The sequence below is a fragment of the Colias philodice genome, chromosome 29 (genome assembly GCF_061535455.1).
Source record: "Colias philodice isolate Cphi_HAF_F1 chromosome 29, ilColPhil1 Martin Lab GWU primary, whole genome shotgun sequence".
Lineage (NCBI taxonomy): Eukaryota > Metazoa > Arthropoda > Insecta > Lepidoptera > Pieridae > Colias > Colias philodice.
Window position 1 is genome coordinate 6601731 of NC_143114.1, and position 21175 is coordinate 6622905.

At 36.5% G+C, this 21175-nt stretch overlaps 1 protein-coding gene across 1 annotated transcript; it reads left to right on the forward strand.

Annotated features, from left to right (window-relative positions):
- The first annotated feature begins 6380 nt into the window (after positions 1-6380).
- On the forward strand, positions 6381-20638 carry LOC149476052 (phenoloxidase-activating factor 2-like). The gene is made up of 9 exons (XM_089712670.1): positions 6381-6555; positions 15303-15437; positions 15904-16055; positions 16471-16627; positions 17186-17316; positions 17527-17636; positions 18159-18320; positions 19360-19523; positions 20434-20638. The coding sequence occupies exons 1-9, from the start codon at positions 6541-6543 to the stop codon at positions 20620-20622; spliced, it is 1215 nt and encodes a 404-aa protein (XP_089568796.1). The 5' UTR covers positions 6381-6540; the 3' UTR covers positions 20623-20638.
- Positions 20639-21175: the final 537 nt, after the last annotated feature.

Genomic DNA, 21175 nt, shown 5'->3' on the forward strand with positions numbered 1-21175 from the left:
TCGCGTTGTCACGGCATCACGTGTGAACGGCTGAACCGATTTCGATAATTCTTTTCTACATATTATATTCCTTGAAGTACGAGGATGGTTCTTATGTAGAGAAAACGTAAATATGTTCCACGGGCGAAGCCGGGGCGGACCGCTAGTTTTAAATAAATATTTAAACGACGAAACTATCTCTCATAATGTACATTTTTATATAGTACTAGCGGTCCGCCCCGGCTTCGCCCGTGGTACATATTTACGTTTTCTCTACATAAAAACCATCCTCGTACTTCAAGGAATATAATAAAAAAAGAATTATCGAAATCGGTTCAGCCGTTCTCGAGTTATGCGCTTACCAACACATTTTGCGATTCATTTTTATATATAAGACTAGCGGTCCGCCCCGGCTTCGCCCGTGGTACATTTTTACGTTTTCTCTACATAAGAACCATCCTCGTACTTCAAGGAATATAATAAAAAAAGAATTATCGAAATCGGTTCAGCCGTTCTCGAGTTATGCGCTTACCAACACATTTTGCGATTCATTTTTATATATAAGATATAAGAATAAGATGTACGTCAATAAGTCAAATATTATGGAAAATACTTGAATTATCTTGTGTTTTAAAAATTAAAAAGTTCCTTAAGGTTATTACCTACAAGATACTTTTTATCCCGGAATTCCCATCACATCGTTCACGCGGGAAAACCTGCGTCTTACAGACTCGTTGCAGGTAGGTACATTAAATACATGAAATGTCCAGTTTTTGCCGACGTTACAGTAAAGAAGAAAGGTTCTCATTACTTATATTTTATTGATAGATAGGAAAGCGCTTGAATACAATCTCGCCTGATAAACTGATCCAAACAACATACCAAAAATGCATCACTACATCGTGCTTTGCGAATTTAGGGTTTTTTAGTGTCGATTTCTATAGGTACGTAAAGCTGGCGATGAAAAATTAGCGAAATTAAAAAAAAACAACACCAGAATTTGTTGCTTATTTGTTGCTAATTAGTTGCTATAATGACGATTTTGTTGCTCAACCCGTTCGCTGAAAATCAGCAACAGTTCTAGCTTAACGTTAAGGTAGCGTGAAGAAATTGGAAAAAGGGATGGATCGTTGCAAAAATGCAGGTGAATTTGTTGCTAATTTGTTGCTGCATAAAAACAGTGAAAATTTTGAATTTTTTTCATTGGCGCCAAAAATAACACAGGCCACGTCAACTTAATTGTCGATTTTCGGTAGTGAAACATAAAAAAAAAATTTGTTGCTCCTCACATCGTTCACTGGCACAGTGTACAGAGCCAGCAACAAAATAGAAACCGGAAGTAGAGTTAATTTTGAAACCGGTTTGCTCGAAAATCGTCCACGCCAGCTTAACTGTCGATTTTCGGTAGTGAAACATAAAAAAAAATTTGTTGCTCCTCACATCGTTCACTGGCACAGTGTACAGAGCCAGCAACAAAATAGAAACCGGAAGTAGAGTTAAGTTTGAAACCGGTTTGCTAGAATATCGTCCACGCCAGCTTAACTGTCAATTTTCGGTAGTGAAACATAAAAAAAAAAAATTGTTGCTCCTCACATCGTTCACCGGCACAGTGTACAGAGCCAGCAACAAAATAGAAATCGGAAGTAGAGTTAATTTTGAAACCGGTTTGCTAGAATATCGTCCACAACAGCTTAACTGTCGATTTTCCGTAGTGAAACAAAAAAAAAATTTGTTGCTCCTCACATCGTTCACTAGCACAGTGTACAGATCCAGCAACAAAATAGAAACCGGAAGTAGAGTTAATTTTGAAACCGGTTTGCTAGAAAATCGTCCACGCCAGCTTAACTGTCGATTTTCGGTAGTGAACCATAAAAAAAAAATTTGTTGCTCCTCACATCGTTCACCGGCACAATGTACAGAGCCAGCAACAAAATAGAAACCGGAAGTAGAGTAAATTTTGAAACCGGTTTGCTAGAAAATCGTCCAGGCCTGCTCAACTGTCGATTTTCGGTAGTGAAACATAAAAAAAAAATTTGTTGCTCCTCACATCGTTCACCGGCACAGTGTACAGAGCCAGCAACAAAATAGAAATCGGAATTAGAGTTAATTTTGAAACCAGTTTGCTAGAAAATCGTCCACGCCAGCTTAACTGTCGATTTTCGGTAGTGAAACATAAAAAAAAAATTGTTGCTCCTCACATCGTTCACTGGCACAGAGTTCAGAGCCAGCAACAAAATAGAAACCGGAAGTAGAGTTAATTTTGAAACCGGTTTGCTAGAATATCGTCCACGCCAGCTTAACTGTCGATTTTCGGTAGTGAAACATAAAAAAAAAATTTGTTGCTCCTCACATCGTTCACGGGCACAGTGTACAGAGCCAGCAACAAAATAGAAACCGGAAGTAGAGTTAATTTTGAAACCGGTTTGCTAGAAATTCGTCCACGCCAGCTTAACTGTCGATTTTCGGTAGTGAAACATAAAAAAAAAAATTGTTGCTCCTCACATCGTTCACTGGCACAGTGTACAGAGCCAGCAACAAAATAAAAACCGGAAGTAGAGTTAATAAATTGACGAATTTCTAGCTAAAACCGGTTTGGTTTCAAAATTAACTCTACTTCCGGTTTCTATTTTGTTGCTGGCTCTGAACACTGTGCCAGTGAACGATGTGAGGAGCAACAAATTTTTTTTTTATGTTTCAACACCGAAAATCGACAGTTAAGCTGGCGTGGACGATTTTCTAGCAAACCGGTTTCAAAATTTACTCTACTTCCGGTTTCTATTTTGTTGCTGGCTCTGTACATTGTGCCGGTGAACGATGTGAGGAGCGACAAATTTTTTTTATGGTTCACTACCGAAAATCGACAGTTAAGCTGGCGCGGGCGTGGACGATTTTCTAGCAAACCGGTTTCAAAATTAACTCTACTTCCGGTTTCTATTTTGTTGCTGGATCTGTACACTGTGCTAGTGAACGATGTGAGGAGCAACAAATTTTTTTTTTGTTTCACTACCGAAAATCGACAGTTAAGCTGGCGTGGACGATATTCTAGCAAACTGGTTTCAAAATTAACTCTAATTCCGATTTCTATTTTGTTGCTGGCTCTGTACACTGTGCCGGTGAACGATGTGAGGAGCAACAAATTTTTTTTTTATGTTTCACTACCGAAAATCGACAGTTAAGCAGGCCTGGACGATTTTCTAGCAAACCGGTTTCAAAATTTACTCTACTTCCGGTTTCTATTTTGTTGCTGGCTCTGTACATTGTGCCGGTGAACGATGTGAGGAGCAACAAATTTTTTTTTTATGGTTCACTACCGAAAATCGACAGTTAAGCTGGCGTGGACGATTTTCTAGCAAACCGGTTTCAAAATTAACTCTACTTCCGGTTTCTATTTTGTTGCTGGATCTGTACACTGTGCTAGTGAACGATGTGAGGAGCAACAAATTTCTTTTTTGTTTCACTACGGAAAATCGACAGTTAAGCTGTTGTGGACGATATTCGAGCAAACCGGTTTCAAAATTAATTCTACTTCCGGTTTTTATTTTGTTGCTGGCTCTGTACACTGTGCCAGTGAACGATATGAGGAGCAACAAATTTTTTTTTATGTTTCACTACCGAAAATCGACAGTTAAGCTGGCGTGGACGATTTTCTAGCAAACCGGTTTCAAAATTAATTCTACTTCCGGTTTCTATTTTGTTGCTGGCTCTGTACACTGTGCCGGTGAACGATGTGAGGAGCAACAAATTTTTTTTTTATGTTTCAACACCGAAAATCGACAGTTAAGCTGGCGTGGACGATTTTCGAGCAAACCGGTTTCAAAATTAACTCTACTTCTGGTTTCGATTTTGTTGCTGGCTCTGTACACTGTGCCAGTGAACGATGTGAGGAGCAACAAATTTTTTTTTATGTTTCACTACCGAAAATCGACAGTTAAGCTGGCGTAGACGATTTTCTAGCAAACCGGTTTCAAAATTAACTCTACTTCCGGTTTCTATTTTGTTGCTGGCTCTGTATACTGTGCCAGTGAACGATGTGAGGAGCAACAAATTTTTTTTTATGTTTCACTACCGAAAATCGACAGTTAAGCTGGCGTGGACGATATTCTAGCAAACCGGTTTCAAAATTAACTCTACTTCCGGTTTCTATTTTGTTGCTGGCTCTGTACACTGTGCCGGTGAACGATGTGAGGAGCAACAATTTTTTTTTTATGTTTCACTACCGAAAATCGACAGTTAAGCTGGCGTGGACGATTTTCTAGCAAACCGGTTTCAAAATTAACTCTACTTCCGGTTTCTATTTTGTTGCTGGCTCTGTACACTGTGCCAGTGAACGATGTGAGGAGCAACAATTTTTTTTTTTATGTTTCACTACCGAAAATCGACAGTTAAGCTGGCGTGGACGATATTCTAGCAAACCGGTTTCAAAATTAACTCTACTTCCGGTTTCTATTTTGTTGCTGGCTCTGTACACTGTGCCGGTGAACGATGTGAGGAGCAACAATTTTTTTTTTTATGTTTCACTACCGAAAATCGACAGTTAAGCTGGCGTGGACGATTTTCTAGCAAACCGGTTTCAAAATTAACTCTACTTCCGGTTTCTATTTTGTTGCTGGCTCTGTACACTGTGCCAGTGAACGATGTGAGGAGCAACAAATTTTTTTTTTATGTTTCAACACCGAAAATCGACAGTTAAGCTGGCGTGGACGATTTTCTAGCAAACTGGTTTCAAAATTAACTCTACTTCCGGTTTCTATTTTGTTGCTGGCTCCGTACACTGTGACAGTGAACGATGTGAGGAGCAACAAATTTTTTTTTATGTTTCACTACCGAAAATCGACAATTAAGTTGACGTGGCCTGTGTTATTTTTGGCGCCAATGAAAAAAATTCTAAATTTTCACTGTTTTTATGCAGCAACAAATTAGCAACAAATTCACCTGCATTTTTGCAACGATCCATCCCTTTTTCCAATTTCTTCACGCTACCTTAACGTTAAGCTAGAACTGTTGCTGATTTTCAGCGAACGGGTTGAGCAACAAAATCGTCATTATAGCAACTAATTAGCAACAAATAAGCAACAAATTCTGGTGTTGTTTTTTTTTAATTTCGCTAATTTTTCATCGCCAGCTTTACGTACCTGATTTCTATTGGCTCTATCTATTGGCATCGATTTACATCATAGCATTATTAACATGATTTTATTAATTATTAACTTCACCTGTATGTGAACAACTCCTTTAGATTTTGATCTTCTTTATCAAGGATCGGTGACAACACAATAATTATTTCAATTGTTTTAATCATCGTGTTTTTTATAGACTACAGGCCCATGTAGATGATGATGAGTGCAGATGAGAATTCGTTAAAGTACAGGTAGAGATTTTTTCCCCTTGTCTCTATGATTTTTGCACGGCGTTGCGGAATAATGGATTAAAAGCAGTATTGAAATAGTGATGCCGTACACAGATGCCGTACAAAAATGGTGGTACACAAAGTCGGAATTTATTTTAATTCTCCGACAATTGCCGGGGTAAATTTGGTCATTTGATTTTGTCTCTCTATTTTTGTCTCTACTTCACTCAGGTGGACAGCTTACAAGTCACGGCATAGTGCTGAATCTTATTATTTTATGCTCTATATCTCTATCGTTCTAGATAGGTTACCTGGTGGTTCAAATGACCCATAACTTTTTCAACATGGGCCTGTAGTCTATTATGTTTTTATTAAATTATATTTATTATCAATACTACATAGTATAATAGTAGGTATGTTCAATATTCTACTTTGTACTCTGATTAGGGATAATAATTAAATCTTTAAAAAATAAAAACGTTGCCCTCCTTCTGTGAAGTCAAGGATCGGTGACAATACAATAATTTCAGAGTTTTTACACGCTTTATATTAGCTTCACCTGTATGTTTGTTTGTAACCGACTTCTTTGGGCGCGATTTTGACCCACTTTAAACGACCAGACTTCGTTCAAACTTTGTAGATTTATTGAGGACCGATGACAATACACTAATTTGATAAAATTTTCTATTTTTTAGTTCGGTTTTTTACAAAAAGCGTGTTTTTTAGTTTTTTTTAACTATTATTTATTTAAGTAGGTATATCTATTAATGTGACGGAATCATAAATGATAGACCAGCAATTTGCACGCCCATTTTAATCGTCGGCATAATTTTATCTCAATTAAATATTATGACCCCAAGATAATATACATGATAACGGGATTGCAATAAATTTTAACTTGCAAAACGACCAAGCTTAATATTTTCCTGCAACAGGGACATTACTATCAAATTATTAAAATAATAACTAACCACGTTCATCTCACTGTAATTATTATTAGACAAAGAATCATCGTTTATAAAATAAGCGGTTTTCCTTGAAGTTCTTGTATTTATTTATTAGTTAGTCTGTGTGTGAATCGAGGCGCGCACGCTCGCGCCAAAATACTTTTTTTTAACTGACCAAGGAGTTTTGTATTAAAAAAGTTCCTAGTGTGTTTAGAAGTGTAGTGAATATTATTTTAAAAAGACATTAACTATTTTTTATACATCAAAATGGAAGAACTAAATGTAAGTTAATTAGCCTGTGTCATCTTTGTGTCTTCACTATTTTTTGTTAGAATTATGTTACTGGTTTCGTATAGTAAGTATAGGATTAAAATAATAAGATGATTAAAAAACAACCTGTTTTTAAAATGTAGAGTCATTTTTAATTTATAATTAACTATTTATTACTGAACTAGATTTCCGCCCGCGGCTTTGCCCGCGTTTTCAAAGATTTCCGCGATTAACACAGGATATTATCCTATGTGTTAATCCAAGTTACCCTCTATACAGGGTGTACCAAAAAGTAGTGATGAACGGAAGCTGAGAGGTAGAGGACCTAGAGGGCTATCCGAATCACCCCCATGTATGTTATGCGATTTTTCGTATTTTCGGAGTTATGACGTTTTTTTCAATTTTTCACCTATCGCCGAGTACGATGATATTTTCACTCATGCTGACGTCAATGATTGCGGAACATGCTTGATTTTTTTTGTGTGCTAAGCTGAAAGATAGGCCAATTCTGTATAGCAACATTTACTATCGTTAGATCTTTGAATGGAATAAAAAAAAGAATTAAATGGCAAGAAAGATAAAATTACCCAGTATGTTCACCACTTCAAGGGCCCGTAAAAAAATAAAATCACATAAAAAAAGTTTTCCGTTTGACTTTTAAAAACTTGCTCTATCTATCAGATAGCTACCCTGAAAATTTCATTTAATTATTCAGAAGGCTTCAATCGAAAAATTTAAATCTAAATGTGGTAAGTGCAAAAATTGAATTAACATAATGATCATTAAAACCAATAAATAGGTGTTTAATTACCAGAAATTTTTAAAATAACCCCGCTGTTGCTCAATGCAAGTGCGACATCACCGTAAAAAGTTGTCTTTCAAATGTCTGAATGCCCTTTTATCATTTTTAATGGTTTTTTCTGCTACTACGAATTTCCGGGTTATTTCGTCCAAATTGTGGCATTCTCTCAAGTAGCCGAGGTCTTTTTAGTATTCCCATTGAAACAAATCAATGGGGTTTAGGTCGAGGGACCGTGGAGGCCGAGGGAGGAGGAGTTGAACGTGACAACGGCCTATTGTGCTTCTTTGTCGCTCGTTCCGCGCTCTCGCTTGCACTTCAAGCCTACATGGAACGCCTCAGAGCGAGGTAACGACTAACGCCGCATGAGTCATGTTTTTTCGTGCGTGCAGCCGGCTATCGAATTATAAGACGTTGTCACGTCAAAAATCGTTTCTCGATATGGGCAACTAAACGCGCGGTTTTTCCGTGAAATGATCAAAATTATTTGATCATAATATCCTAAAGAAGTTACAGTAATTATTGGTAGGTGGTAGAGGCGCTTCAAGCGCTGTGTTTATGTGTGAAGATGGCGGTCGTAGTAAAAAACTTCATAATTCGTTCAATTATATTGAAGAAAGTCATAGCAAAGAATTGAAAACGAAGAGGTCGAGTACCATGGAAATTGCGGATATGCCCTAGGTTCTACGCTTACGCGTCAACCTCTGTACCAAGGAGGCGGTTGATTATTGACTAGGAATCGATAATTAATAAAGAACAAATAATTAGGTTAGGTTTCGTAATTGAGGTAAGGTTTTATAAATAATAATTAAATAATATAGGTCGCGTCAATCAGAATACGTTAAATAAATTTAAATAAATTACCATCTAATAAATAATAAATAAATAATAGTTACTGCTATATTAATTAATAACAAAAATACCGAATTGTCTCGCCTTCCATTTAGTGATATTTCATATAAATATACGTGGAGGCTACACATACATATTAGCAGCCATGCAGCATTAATAGCATTTTTTTAGGTCCATGGCATAAAAATTAAATAAAACCCTCAACGCAACGAGAAAAGTGTATAGAAATTGTAATTAATAATTTAAACAAACTTCCCGACGATCTTTAAAATTAAGTATCATTATAATTATTTATAAAAAAAAATTGCTTAGGCCTTTAAGTGGGGAATTCTTGCTTAGATACCGTCGGCCCCAGCCCCCAGGGGAAGAAGGTTTTGCCATTGCCAAATGCCAATACATTTAAAAATATGTAGAGGGAGTCCGGGAGACTTGAACCGCTTTTTACTAAAAACTCTATAAAATCTGATCAGTGACCTTGAGAGCTTTAAGATCTACACCATATGGAAGCCTTATTATCTAGCTAAGATTTTATACTATTCTGAAAATAAAAATTGCAACCAGAACGTAGTAAACTAAGTTGTAATGAAAAATGAGTTTTGATTCAAGTCTCCCCAAAAGGCGGGACACTTGCCCATCAGGTGCGGGACACTTGCCCATACCTTTTTAGAGAGGGGAAATGAAGCAAATAAAGCATATTATCCATTAGTTATGTATTATTTAGACACATTTAACAATAAGTAATAACTAGATTATTCATAATCATCTTCTAAACAATTTAGTGAAAATAATTAACCAAATGTTTTCAGAACAACTCCTTAACATAACATTCGCTTCTTTTTATTAATTAAATGCTCGTTTTGAGGTATCTACTGCTATATAAATCTACCAAAACTAATTTAAAGACATTTATTCTTACAATTAATTAAGAATAGCTATCAGTCTCAAAGAGTGCATATGCAAAATCAACATAGGTTTAGTAATTCAATTTGTTACTCGTTACATTTTATTGCAATTGTGACAAATTAACTCTTCTACGCCATTTTTAGTGAGGCCGACACATACCTCCTGGATGTACCTACAACAAGAAACCTCCTTTCAATTTGGAGGAATTCGGCGTAATCGAATGCTAGTTTTGTCTTGCAAAGGCGTTAACTTTTGTTCACCTAACAGGTAATACCGTAAAGTGGTTCTGTCTATCCCATACGTGATTGCAATTTAACGAATAGATTTGCCACTCTTTATTTCTCTGACTGCGCTTTCCATCTCAGACTTAGTAAACGGTTTCCTGCGACGACTACCTTCCTTAGGCTCATTCTGAAATGGCATTTTCTTTCTGAAACAAAACAAAAGCTAACTTAATTGTACCTATACAAACTGCAAAGGGAGAGTTGAACCACTGTTTAAGTCTCCCGACTGCAGAATGGTTCAACTCTCCCGAACCCGACACAAGGCCATATCTTGACTTTTTCCAACAAATCCACCATCAACTGGAGAACAACACTGAACATACGACAAAATATGATAATCTAGTAATGCAATAACGTAGGTGTTTGATACATACCGTCATAAATGCGTGCATAGCAATTAAAACAACAAATCCAAAAAAATTCACTCCGCGACGATGAAACCACTTTTTCGGAACTCACGTTCGAACGCGTCTGTTATCACTTAAAATTGTGAGTTGCTTGGGATTGGCGGGTTACGCGCGTTTATTTGTTTGCCACTTGGCGTAATTTGGAGCCTAATTTAAAAAGTTATTGAAAGTGGTTCAACTCTCCCACCTGGGCAAGTCTCCCGGTTTCCCCCTACATCAAATGCTTTGTAAACGGATAACCGACATATTCAATATAAACAATACATTATTTAACCTTCGTTTATTAAATCTGAACGTAATGCACTTCGTATCACATGAAAACAAGATGGCTGCGTCAAGGTCACTGACGGGTCAATGACAATATCGAGTTTGGGATTGTCCAGCGCGGATGTTCGAAATTTAAAATTTTGATATGAGTTTGCTTTTTTATTACTTTTTTTAATTTACTGTCACCGTGTAAAGAGGTGTTACTGTTTTGACAATTGCGTTAATTCCAAAATATAAAAATAATATTTAAAATACGTGATTTTAACTAACTGACTATATTAGCGCTTTTCGCAACAGACTTATTGGCTTACCAAAAACCGGTTCAATAAATTGTTGGAACAATACACAACCCTGAGGCACCAAATGTAATTTTTGGCTTACCAAATTCATAAAATTATTGCCGAATAAATAAGAACTGATATCTTTATGTGACTTCTTGAGCATTGACCATGACCATGATCAAAATGGTGTACATGTTGAATCATATTTTTGCATATTTAATTTTAATTCTATAATGACATTATATTGCTAATTTAATAATTAAGGTTTACTCCATACAAACGATTTCTCCTGTTTTCTCCCTAGACATTGATCACTGGCTTTGCCCCGCATAGTTTTACTCGCATTGTTAGGCTATTATAAGTGTTACCGTGATTAGGTATATATAGTCGAACCTTCCTCGACACATGGGCTATCTAAAAATAAAATAATTTTTCAAATCGGACTCCTGAGATTGGCGAATTCAACCCACCAAACAAACTTTTCAGCTAAAGCATTTTTTTTATTAGAATATAATTTATCAACCTCTTCTATGTCACCATATTGTTTTCCTTTTTGATAGTTATTTATTTTTATAAGCACCCTCGACCCCCTTATAACTACAAGGTGGACCAAAAGAAGTCATCCGATGTTGTTTGGCTCTCATTTTTTTTCTAAATGAAAAACTGCGATTCTGTTTATTGATTATGTTTATTTGAACCTTTAAAATTTTATTGGTGAAGTCGAGAAGATGATATCGGCCAAATTGGCGCCGTCACAATTGATTGCTATACGGGCTCGTTTTATGGCATTTCTCATCACTTCAGCGAGAACTTCGGGCGACAAATTCTCGCACTCGTGTCTAATGTTGTCCTTGAGGGCTTCCAAGGCCTCAGTTTGTTCATGTAAACACGGGACTACAAAAAAACCCCACAAAAAAGTCTGGAACGTTTAAATCGGGCGATCTTTCGGGCCAGTGCAAATCGCTAAAACGAGAGATGAGGCGACCCGGGAAAGCCGCCCTCAGAATATCGGTTGTGGCTCGCGCAGTGTGTGCCCTTGCTCCGTCCTGTTGGAACCACATATTCTCCAGTCCTAATTCGTCCAAATGCGGCAGAAAAAAACTCAGTCAACATGGCCCTATAGCGTGCACCGTGCCCGTAGCATGTTTCCGGCGACAGCTCGACATCCTCGGCAACAGCGGCGATATTCTCGGCAGAACGGGCGCTCCGGGGCCGGCCACTCTTGGCAACGTCTCGTGTGGTCCCATACTCTTCAAGGTTGGTGGCCAAACGGCGCAGTGTTTGCGCAGTCAGTGTCGGACGGCCGGGGAATCGGCGACGAATTGTTACGCAAAAAAGTTGACACGATTATTCCGCGTTATTGGGTACTGTATCGCTCCATGGCTTGTTCACTTGTATTCTACATCTGTCCAGTACACAAATGTCAAAACAGATTTGACATTGGCGGCCATTTGCAAAAATGAGAGCATCTTCCAATAGGGTGATTTCTTTTGGCCCACCTTGTATTAAGCACAATCTTAATATATTTAAATCTCGTGTCACAATGTTTGTCCTCAATGGACTCCTAAAACACTTAACCGATTATGATAAAATTCGCACACCATGTGCAGTTCGATCCAACTTGAGAGATAGGATAGTGTAAACATGTAGGTACCACGGGCGAAGCCGGGACGTACCACTAGTTTAATATAAAAGATTGATGTATGGGTATGTTTGTTTCCCTTTCACGCAAATACTACTGAACCGATAACAATGAAATTTTGCACACATATAGAGGGTAAATTGGATTAACTTCCGAAACTACTTACGAGACCGATTTGGCTACACTTCACCAAAGATTATTTCTGACTGACATAAGTTACGAACAAAGCCGGGACGAGCGACTAGTTTATATTAAGACAGATTTATTTTTACAATGGCACACTTAGCTCTTTGTTTTTAATTCGATGAATAATAAAGGCCAATGGATGATAATGTCATTCTCGTTTTTTACAAGCAACTTCTGCCCATGATTCAACCATTTTTATTTCAAGAATTTTTTGACCTATGATAAAAAACCAACAGTTTATTTAACTAATCTATGTCAATACCACAGTTCTATAATGTTTACAACGACACCTCATAAGTCAAAATCCGTCCAGTGGTTTGGGTTTTTCGGTGTACCAAAGAATTAATATACATATTTCTTTGGTATCTACTTTGGTTTAAGCATGTATGTAAGTGTATAAAACTTACATAAGTACGTACTTAAACTGGAAAAACTCTTTTTCTTTCGCAGTAAACGGTAACCCACGTAAGTAGGTAATTCGCAGATATTAACTTTCTTTCGGCCCGCGGTTTCGGCGCCTAAAATTATATTATGCTCAAATTTTCCTCGGAAACCACTCTATTCCAAAATTCATTGTGTAGTTTTATATATCTACTAGCTTACCGCCCGCGGCTTCGCCCGCTTTGTCTAAAACCTAATAAATTAAATACTAAAACCTTCCTCTTGAATCACTCTATCTATTAAAAAAAACCGCATCAAAACCCGTTGCGTAGTTTTAAAGATTTAAGCAAACAAAGAGACATAGGGACAGAAAAAGCGACTTTGTTTTATACTATGTAGTGATAAACATATAAACATACATAGGGAGTAGGGACAGACAGACGGAATGCGCACTTGTTTTACACTATGTAGAGATAGTGTGAGGACCAACCGTAAAATGCTTTTTACTTGGACATAGAGGTCAGTGACTTAAAGTTTATCTGCGATAAAAATCAGTTACTTAAATATTGTATGATAAAATATTTATTTTAGGTCAAATAGTGGCCTTGGCTTCACCCGGTTTGGAACAGGATAAATTATGTGCTATTTTATAGCTGCCTTAATGTACCTATTATGTACTAGCTGTGCCCCGCGGTGTTACCTGCAGTGATCGGCTCCGGTTGGTCTTAGCGTGATGATATATAGCCTATCTACTTATAGCCTTCAAGCGTAGAGTGAACAGGTACCTTCTAGGGAAGCGCGTTCCATCTTAGACCACATCTCAGCTTAACATCAGGCGAGATTGTGGTCAAGCGCTTCCCTATTACCAATAAAAAAAAAGCCTGATATAATATAGCCTATCTTCGATGAATCGGGTATCTAACATCGAAAGAATTTTTCAAATCGGACTAGTAGTTCCTGAGATTTGCGCGTTCAAACAAACAAACTCTTCAGCTTTATAATATTAGTAGGTATAGATTTACTATTTTACCTACTTATTTAGTACCAAACTAAGAAATTTCGCGGTAAACCACATTTAGAGGTACTATTATGAAATCGTAGTTTGGTATTTTCGTTGCAATCCATAGGTACTTAATATTATAAATGCGAAAGTAACTCTGTCTGTCTGTCTGTTACTCAATCACGCCTTAACTACTGAACCAATTTGCATGAAATTTGGTATAGAGATATTTTGACACCCAAGAAAGGACATAGGAAAGGTTTTATCCCGGAAATACCACGGGAACGGGAACTATGCGGGTTTTTCTTTGACTGCGCAGGCGATGCCGCGGGTGGAAAGCTAAGCTATAAAATGTAAAAATCTATAAAATGTTTTATCTAAACAACTCTGTAGATTACAAAGAACAAAAGTCACAGCATTTTTTTAGAATTTTGGCATTTAACATCACTTAAAAATAACGGAATTTTATTTTGTCACTGCAAGTGGTAAAAATTATTTGTTATTTTTTTTGTAAACTTTGTTTTCTAAATAAAATTTCTTTAAATAAAAAATAAAAATTAACAGTTTTGTTTTACCGATCTTTAATCCGTATCACTTGAAATGTTTTTCCAAATTGAGTAATCGATCGTGTAAAGGAAAATCCGAGTTGTAACTGAGGAGTGACGTCACAAAATGATAAGTATGACCTAGCATTTATTCATTACGCGTTGATTGTGATCTTCTTCGGTATTAGATAGCCCATTTATCAAGGAAGGAGCGCAGCTAGTATTAGTATAGATAAAACATAATATAACTATTTGATCTAACTGAAAACTTGTTTCGTTATACAGCCGATTTAAAATAACGACCATCTCAACTCTCATCTAGTCAATTTATGATAATTGTCAATAACTTGAATATTCAATTTGTTTTTTACTCATAACAAAAGATGGTTGTTTTAATATTTAAACGAGCAATTAATCATTCGATTCTGAGTATTCATTTTAAAATCATTATAATTTATAATGAAAAGATGTATTACTAGCTGTGTTCCGCGGTTTCACCCGCATTGCTCCGCTCCTTAAAGCGTGATGAGCGTCTTAGCCTTCCTCGATAAATGGGCTATCGAACACCGAAATAATTTTTCAAATCGGACCAGTAGTTCCCGAGATTAGCGCGTTCAAACAAACAAACAAACTCATCAGCTTTATAATATTAGTATAGATTTTAATTTACTCAGAATCTATAATATAAAAATGAATCGCAAAATGTGTTGGTAAGCGCATAACTCGAGAACGGCTGAACCGATTTCGATAATTCTTTTTTTATTATATTCCTTGAAGTAAGTACGAGGAAGGTTTTTATGTAGAGAAAACGTAAATATGTACCACGGGCGAAGCCGGGGCGGACCGCTAGTCTATAATATAAAAATGAATCCCAAAATGTGTTGGTAAGCGCATAACTTGAGAACGGCTGAACCGATTTCGATAATTATTTTTTTATTATATTCCTTGAAGTACGAGGATGGTTCTTATGTAGAGAAAACGTAAACATGTACCACGGGCGAAGCCGGGGCGGACCGCTAGTTATTAAATAAAACTGATCTTTCTTTTTTAAAATCTCTCATTTTGCTCAATGCTACACATGCTGCTAGGTGTTAGAGAAAATGTGCTGATTGATTTTTCGATGTTCAATTCCAGGTATTTACGCCCTTTAGAATTAATTCGCTTTCTGTGGGATGAAAAAAAGAAAACTTAAAATACGCATTTGATTTTCAGATGCTTTTCATCATCAGCTGGTTCCTGGTCCTGACAGCTGGATACCCCCAAGCCACGATAGACCCTAGTGTCCTGGTGGAAATATTTGGTACTCCCCCGACCACCACGACGGGAGGAGACAAAAAATTGGAAGATGTAAGTTTTTTGACGAAAAAAGGTTCTAATAGTATTAGCACAGTATTACAATAATATTGTAATACTGTGGTATTAGTATTATGTGTGTTTTTAGGTAATTGGGTAAAATAAGTATTCGTGTAAACTTAAACAGTAATATTAAAATTCATAAGAAAACGGTGCGAAAAATCCAAAATATTTTGAAGTTAAATTTAATAAGACGCACCGACTCCGTTTGACGTAGGTACTTGATTTTTTTTGTACTTTTTGAAGGCAGCTGTACTTTCTGTGATTAATAGCTAGTCTAACATACACTTCTAGCTATATGCAAATAAGAAAATAAATAAAAAAAATGTATTACGTAGAAATATATCCCACAAATCTTTTATTTCCAGTTTTTTTTTTTAATCGAACCTAGAACCTCTGTTATACCTTATGTACCTACTCAAAAATTGTATTATAATTTTATTTTATCAAAAATTTTCAGATCACAATAAAGCCTACAGAGGCCGCTACATATCTCACAGACAGCAATGGGAATCAATGCAAATGTGTGCCTTATTACCTGTGCGATAAGGACTTAAATGGTAACGAGATATCTAACGCGAGTGTCACTGGCTGGGGGATGCTGGATATCAGGTACCTTTTTAATACTAGCTGTGCTCTGCGGTTTTACCCGGAGTACTCCGCTCCTGTTGGTCTTAGCGTGATGATATATAGCCTATACTCTATAGCTTACCTCGATAAATGGGCTATCTAACACCGAAAGAATTTATCAAATCGGACCAATAGTTCCCGAGATTAGCCCGTTCAAACAAACAAACAAACAAACGAACAAACTCATCAGCTTTCTAATATTAGTACTTACCTATAGATATGACGTAGGTTTTTTCCAACCGACTTCAAAAATGAGGAGTTTCTCAATTCGCCTGCATCTTACTATATTCGTACCAAATTTCATCCAAATCGATTCAGTTGAAACGTGAAGAAGAGACAGACAGACAGAGTTACTATACGCTTGTATAATATTAATTTTACGGTTTTCCAATTTAAGATTTGGCGAAGAAGACTGTCAAGAAACTGTAGAAAGGTGTTGTACAGAACCCGATACTGTCAATAAGTATCCCGCGCCTAAGCCGGACCCTAAATTATTGAAACAGTGTGGATATAGGAACCCTAATGGTCTAGACTTCCAAATTACTGGTGGGAATGTAAGTATTTTACTGTACCTAGATTTGTTAGGAGGATTTTAGTAGTATGATGATGATGAAGTATAGTTATGATTGAATTAGTTTTAATTTGATAGTTGATACGGTCTTTAGAGTCAAACTTTGTATTCACGTTAAACAACACATTGTTTGACAAAGTTTTCAACGTCAAAGTAAATTGATGAAACTGGTGAATTTTAATTTTTTAGATATTTACAGCTTTTTCTTTTATAATAATTTACCAATAATTGGCTTAAGAAGTGACATTAGACATGACTGAACTGTCAAAATGTCAATTAAAATGGTTGGATTCTGGCGCCAAAAATTATTGGTTGATGTTATATGTCATTTCTACCAAGTACCAACGCCTTCATTTATTTATAGTGATCTTTATATTGCTACTGATTGCTACATATAAGCTTCTTGATTGCTATAATAATTATGTAAACAGATTAAACATTTTTTACCTTTTCTATTCTTAAAAATATATTTTTTTTTTTAATTATTATTTAAATATACCTATAATAAGGAAAGTAAAACGTTTACCTATTTTAATTACAGGGAAACGAAGCGCAATTCGGCGAATTCCCCTGGGTGATAGCTCTTTTAGACGCTCTAAATGGCAGTTATGTGGGGGTTGGGGTGCTCATACACCCCCAGGTGGTGATGACAGGCGCACATATCGCGGCAGCGTAAGTTTGTACTAATAATAATAAATATTTATTTTAATAAATATTTCAGGACAATTTTCACACACGGCACGATCTGTTAAACATACAACTTTTGAACTAATAATAAATTCACTGAAAATATGTTTTGTCTCACTTACTTTTATACTAATCTTGAACCTCTTTCATATAGTCAAATCTAACAACCTATTAATTAACATACATATTGTCCAGGTTCGCTCCCGGAACATTAAAGGTTCGGGCGGGAGAGTGGGACACACAGACAAACAAGGAACGACTGGAGGCACAGGAACGGCTTGTTAGCGAAATTGTTATTAGGAATGGTGAGTTAAATGCTTTCTATGTGGCAGATAAATTACAGATCTCACACTGAAAAAATTACATAAAAAGAACACAAAGAATTGAGAAATGCCTTCTTTTTTAAATTCAGCCGTTTAATTAATAGCCTAAACTCTTGATTAGATAACGCTTATACATTTATATTAATAGGCGCATTGATAGTAAAACTTTTAGGTCGCGTCATGGCATTACCGTCACGTCATGGACGACGAGGATTTTGATATCTTTGAATCTTGCCCAAAAAATGTGTATGCCTAGTTTCACTTCTGACACTTGTACTAGGCACGGCTCTTTTCTATTAAATAATTATTAATCATATATCCCCTGTTTAATTATATCATCTTCGTGTTATACTTACGTTTAAAGAAAAAAACGATCAGTGAAATAGATGTATGCATCTGCCCCTTACCCCACTAGGGGACATGGGACTATATTACTTACATTTTTAATAGTGTCCAATTGTGTTAAACATTATTATTTCTGCAATAAAGGTTCATTAATTCCAGACTTCAATCCCAAAAGCCTCCGCAACGATCTGGCTTTACTTCGTCTGGACCAACCTTTCGAGCTGGCGGATCATATCAACGTCATCTGTATGCCGGAGAACATGCAGGAGTTTGAGAATAATAAGAACTGTATCGCTAATGGATGGGGCAAGAATGTTTTTGGTATGTTCTGTTGTATAAACTTGCCATAGATAATAAAATATGGCATACGTTGGTACTTAAATGCTGTGTTGTGATTGGTTTGTGATTAAAAGAAAAGTTTGATGTAACCAAGGATGTAACTTAATTTAAAAAATGTGTGCGTGACTAGTGTACACACGTAAGAAGTGAAACTTCTTTATGACCTTAAAAATGTCACGAGTATGGCGTAACGCAAAATGTCACGCGTACGGCGTAACGCAAAAATGTCACGCGTACGGCGTAACGCAAAAATGTTACACTAAATTTTTGTCCAACCCCGATAAAGAAGTTTCACTTCAAAAATTGTGCGTGTACTAGTGTACACACAATATAAGAAGTGAAACTTCTTTATAACCTTATTTTACAAAAAATAATTTACTATATGCAACTTTACAGAAATACGTCGAATCACGCGTGGTAGGGATAAGAAAAAGATGGCGCGTAACGGAAAAATGTCACGCGTAACGAAAAAATGTTACACTAAATTTTTTTTCCAACCCCGATAAAGACGTTTCACTTCAAAAAAAATGTTTGTTGTTAAAACCTAATTTCTTTACCATTAGAAAGCTACATCCTTACCGAGTATTTAACATAGTCCATAGGCGAAAATCTATGTTTTCTATTCACTAAACGGAATTAACTCTAGAAATTGTTTGTATAATTAACTAGGTTTCCGTCCGCGGCTTCGCCCGCGCAGTCAAAGAAAAACCCGCATAGTTCCCGTTCCCGTGGGATTTCGGGGATTGCGTCATTTTCCCGGGATAAAAAGTAGCCTATGTCCTTTCTCGGGTATCAAAATATCTCCATACCAAATTTCATGAAAATTGGTTTAGTAGTTTAGGCGTGATTGAGTAACAGACAGACAGACAGAGTTACTTTCGGATTTATAATATTAGTATGGATTATGTTCGTTTCGTATTTTCATCTTTGCCGTCGCATGAGTGTAGATATTCAATGGTTTAACCGAATTTATATTTCGAGTTTTAAATATAATTTTTCCGTTATCATTTGATATTTCCAGGTAAAAAAGGCCACTACGCGGTGATACTCAAAAAAGTGGAGATCGACATGGTCCCCTTTCACCAATGTAACGCTCAGCTGAAACAAACGCGACTTGGCAAGCGATTTGAGTTGCACAAGAGTTTTGTGTGCGCTGGTGGACAGCCTGGGAAGGATACTTGTAAGGTAGGCTATTTTGAATAAAATAATTTGTTTTCTTTCTTTCTCTTCCGAGTGAGGAGGAGGAGTAACTACCTATGTAAAACTTTGTATCAATGTCACTTATTTTTTTTAAAGTGAAACTTTTATTACATCGTCTCAAACGTTTTGGTGTGTGTTCGTTCGAACAGTTTCACTTTTACCGTGGTTTCATAAAACCACACAACATTTTTTTTGTTTAAAAATTGTGATTGTTAAAGTTTCGTTTCTGTAAATTGCTGGGAAGGATACATGTAAGGTAAATTATTCTTATCGAACCCATGACCGGACGGTTCTACGCTCACGTGCCAAGGAGACGATCAAATATACATAGGTTCACCTATTTTATTTCAATCAACTGCGATTTAAATTGATTTGTATTAAGTAAGTCACTATACTTTCTGAGGCTGAAACTAAAACTATAACATTTATAATTTAAAAAAAATGTATGCGTGTACTAGAGTACACACGTAAGAAGTGAAACTTCTTTATGACCTTAAAAATGTCACGAGTATGGCGTAACGCAAAAATGACACGCGTATACGGCGTAACGCAAAAATGTTACACTAAATTTTTGTCCAACCCCGATAAAGAAGTTTCACTTCAAAAAATATACCTAACTAATTCAAGATTATTTTGATGAATTTTGAAGCAAAGAGAATATAATCACTACGTGTTTTGAAGTGAAACTTTTATAAGCGCGTTGAGATAAGCGTTGAGAGTAAAAATTTCAATGTCGCACCATGGCAATTAATATCTTCACGTCATGGAGAAAGGGGAAGATTTTGGTATTTTCGAATATTGCCAAAGAATTTTCACTTCTGACACGTGTGCTCTTCACACACGCACTTTTTATACTTAAAAATTCATTTTTTTTATATTACTGTTTTATTTCCAGGGTGACGGTGGTGCGCCCCTCGCCTGCCCCATTGCCCCCGACCGCTACACGCTCGCTGGTCTTGTTGCTTGGGGCATCGGTTGTGGGGACGAAATACCCGCGGTGTACGCTAGAGTATCGCTCTTTAGACGATGGGTTGACGAGAGGATGGGGGCTTGGGGTTATGATACTAATGTTTATAGTGTTTAATAAATGATTTTGTCAAGTTGTTGTTTTATTTTGTGACAATCCCTGATATGTGGCGAAATCTATTACTAATATTATGAAGCTGAAGAGTTTGTTTGTTTGTTTGAACGCGCTTATCTCGGGAACTACTGGTCTGATTTGAAAAATTCTTTCGGTTTTAGATAGCTCATTTATCGAGTAAGGCTATAAGCTATAATATATCATCACGCTAAGACCAACAGGGACGGAGCAATGCGGGTGAAACCGTGGGGAACAGCTAGTATGATATAAGTTGGAGATAGTTTTGTTTCTTTTATACACTGATACAACTTCAATAGCATGGGGCAGTTTTTCAGGGGCACACTGATGAGTTTTTTCTGTGGAACCCTTGATAATATAACTTTAGTATATATATTTAATCTGTGCTATGACTGTGTATCGAAATGTGGTAAGTATCTTGAAGGCAGTTGTATTTTTATTGGTAGCATATGTAATAATTTATGGGGACGAAATACCGGCTGTATACGCAAGAGTGTCCCTCTTTAGACGATGGGTGGACGAGAGGATAGGGGCTTGG

What these genes read in the sequence shown, in the direction of transcription:
- LOC149476052 (XM_089712670.1), top strand. An exon ending in GAGACAAAAAATTGGAAGAT is followed by an intron (nt 15,438 to 15,903) that starts GTAAGTTTTTTG and finishes AAAAATTTTCAG; the next exon opens with ATCACAATAAAGCCTACAGA. An exon ending in CGAAATTGTTATTAGGAATG is followed by an intron (nt 17,637 to 18,158) that starts GTGAGTTAAATG and finishes CATTAATTCCAG; the next exon opens with ACTTCAATCCCAAAAGCCTC.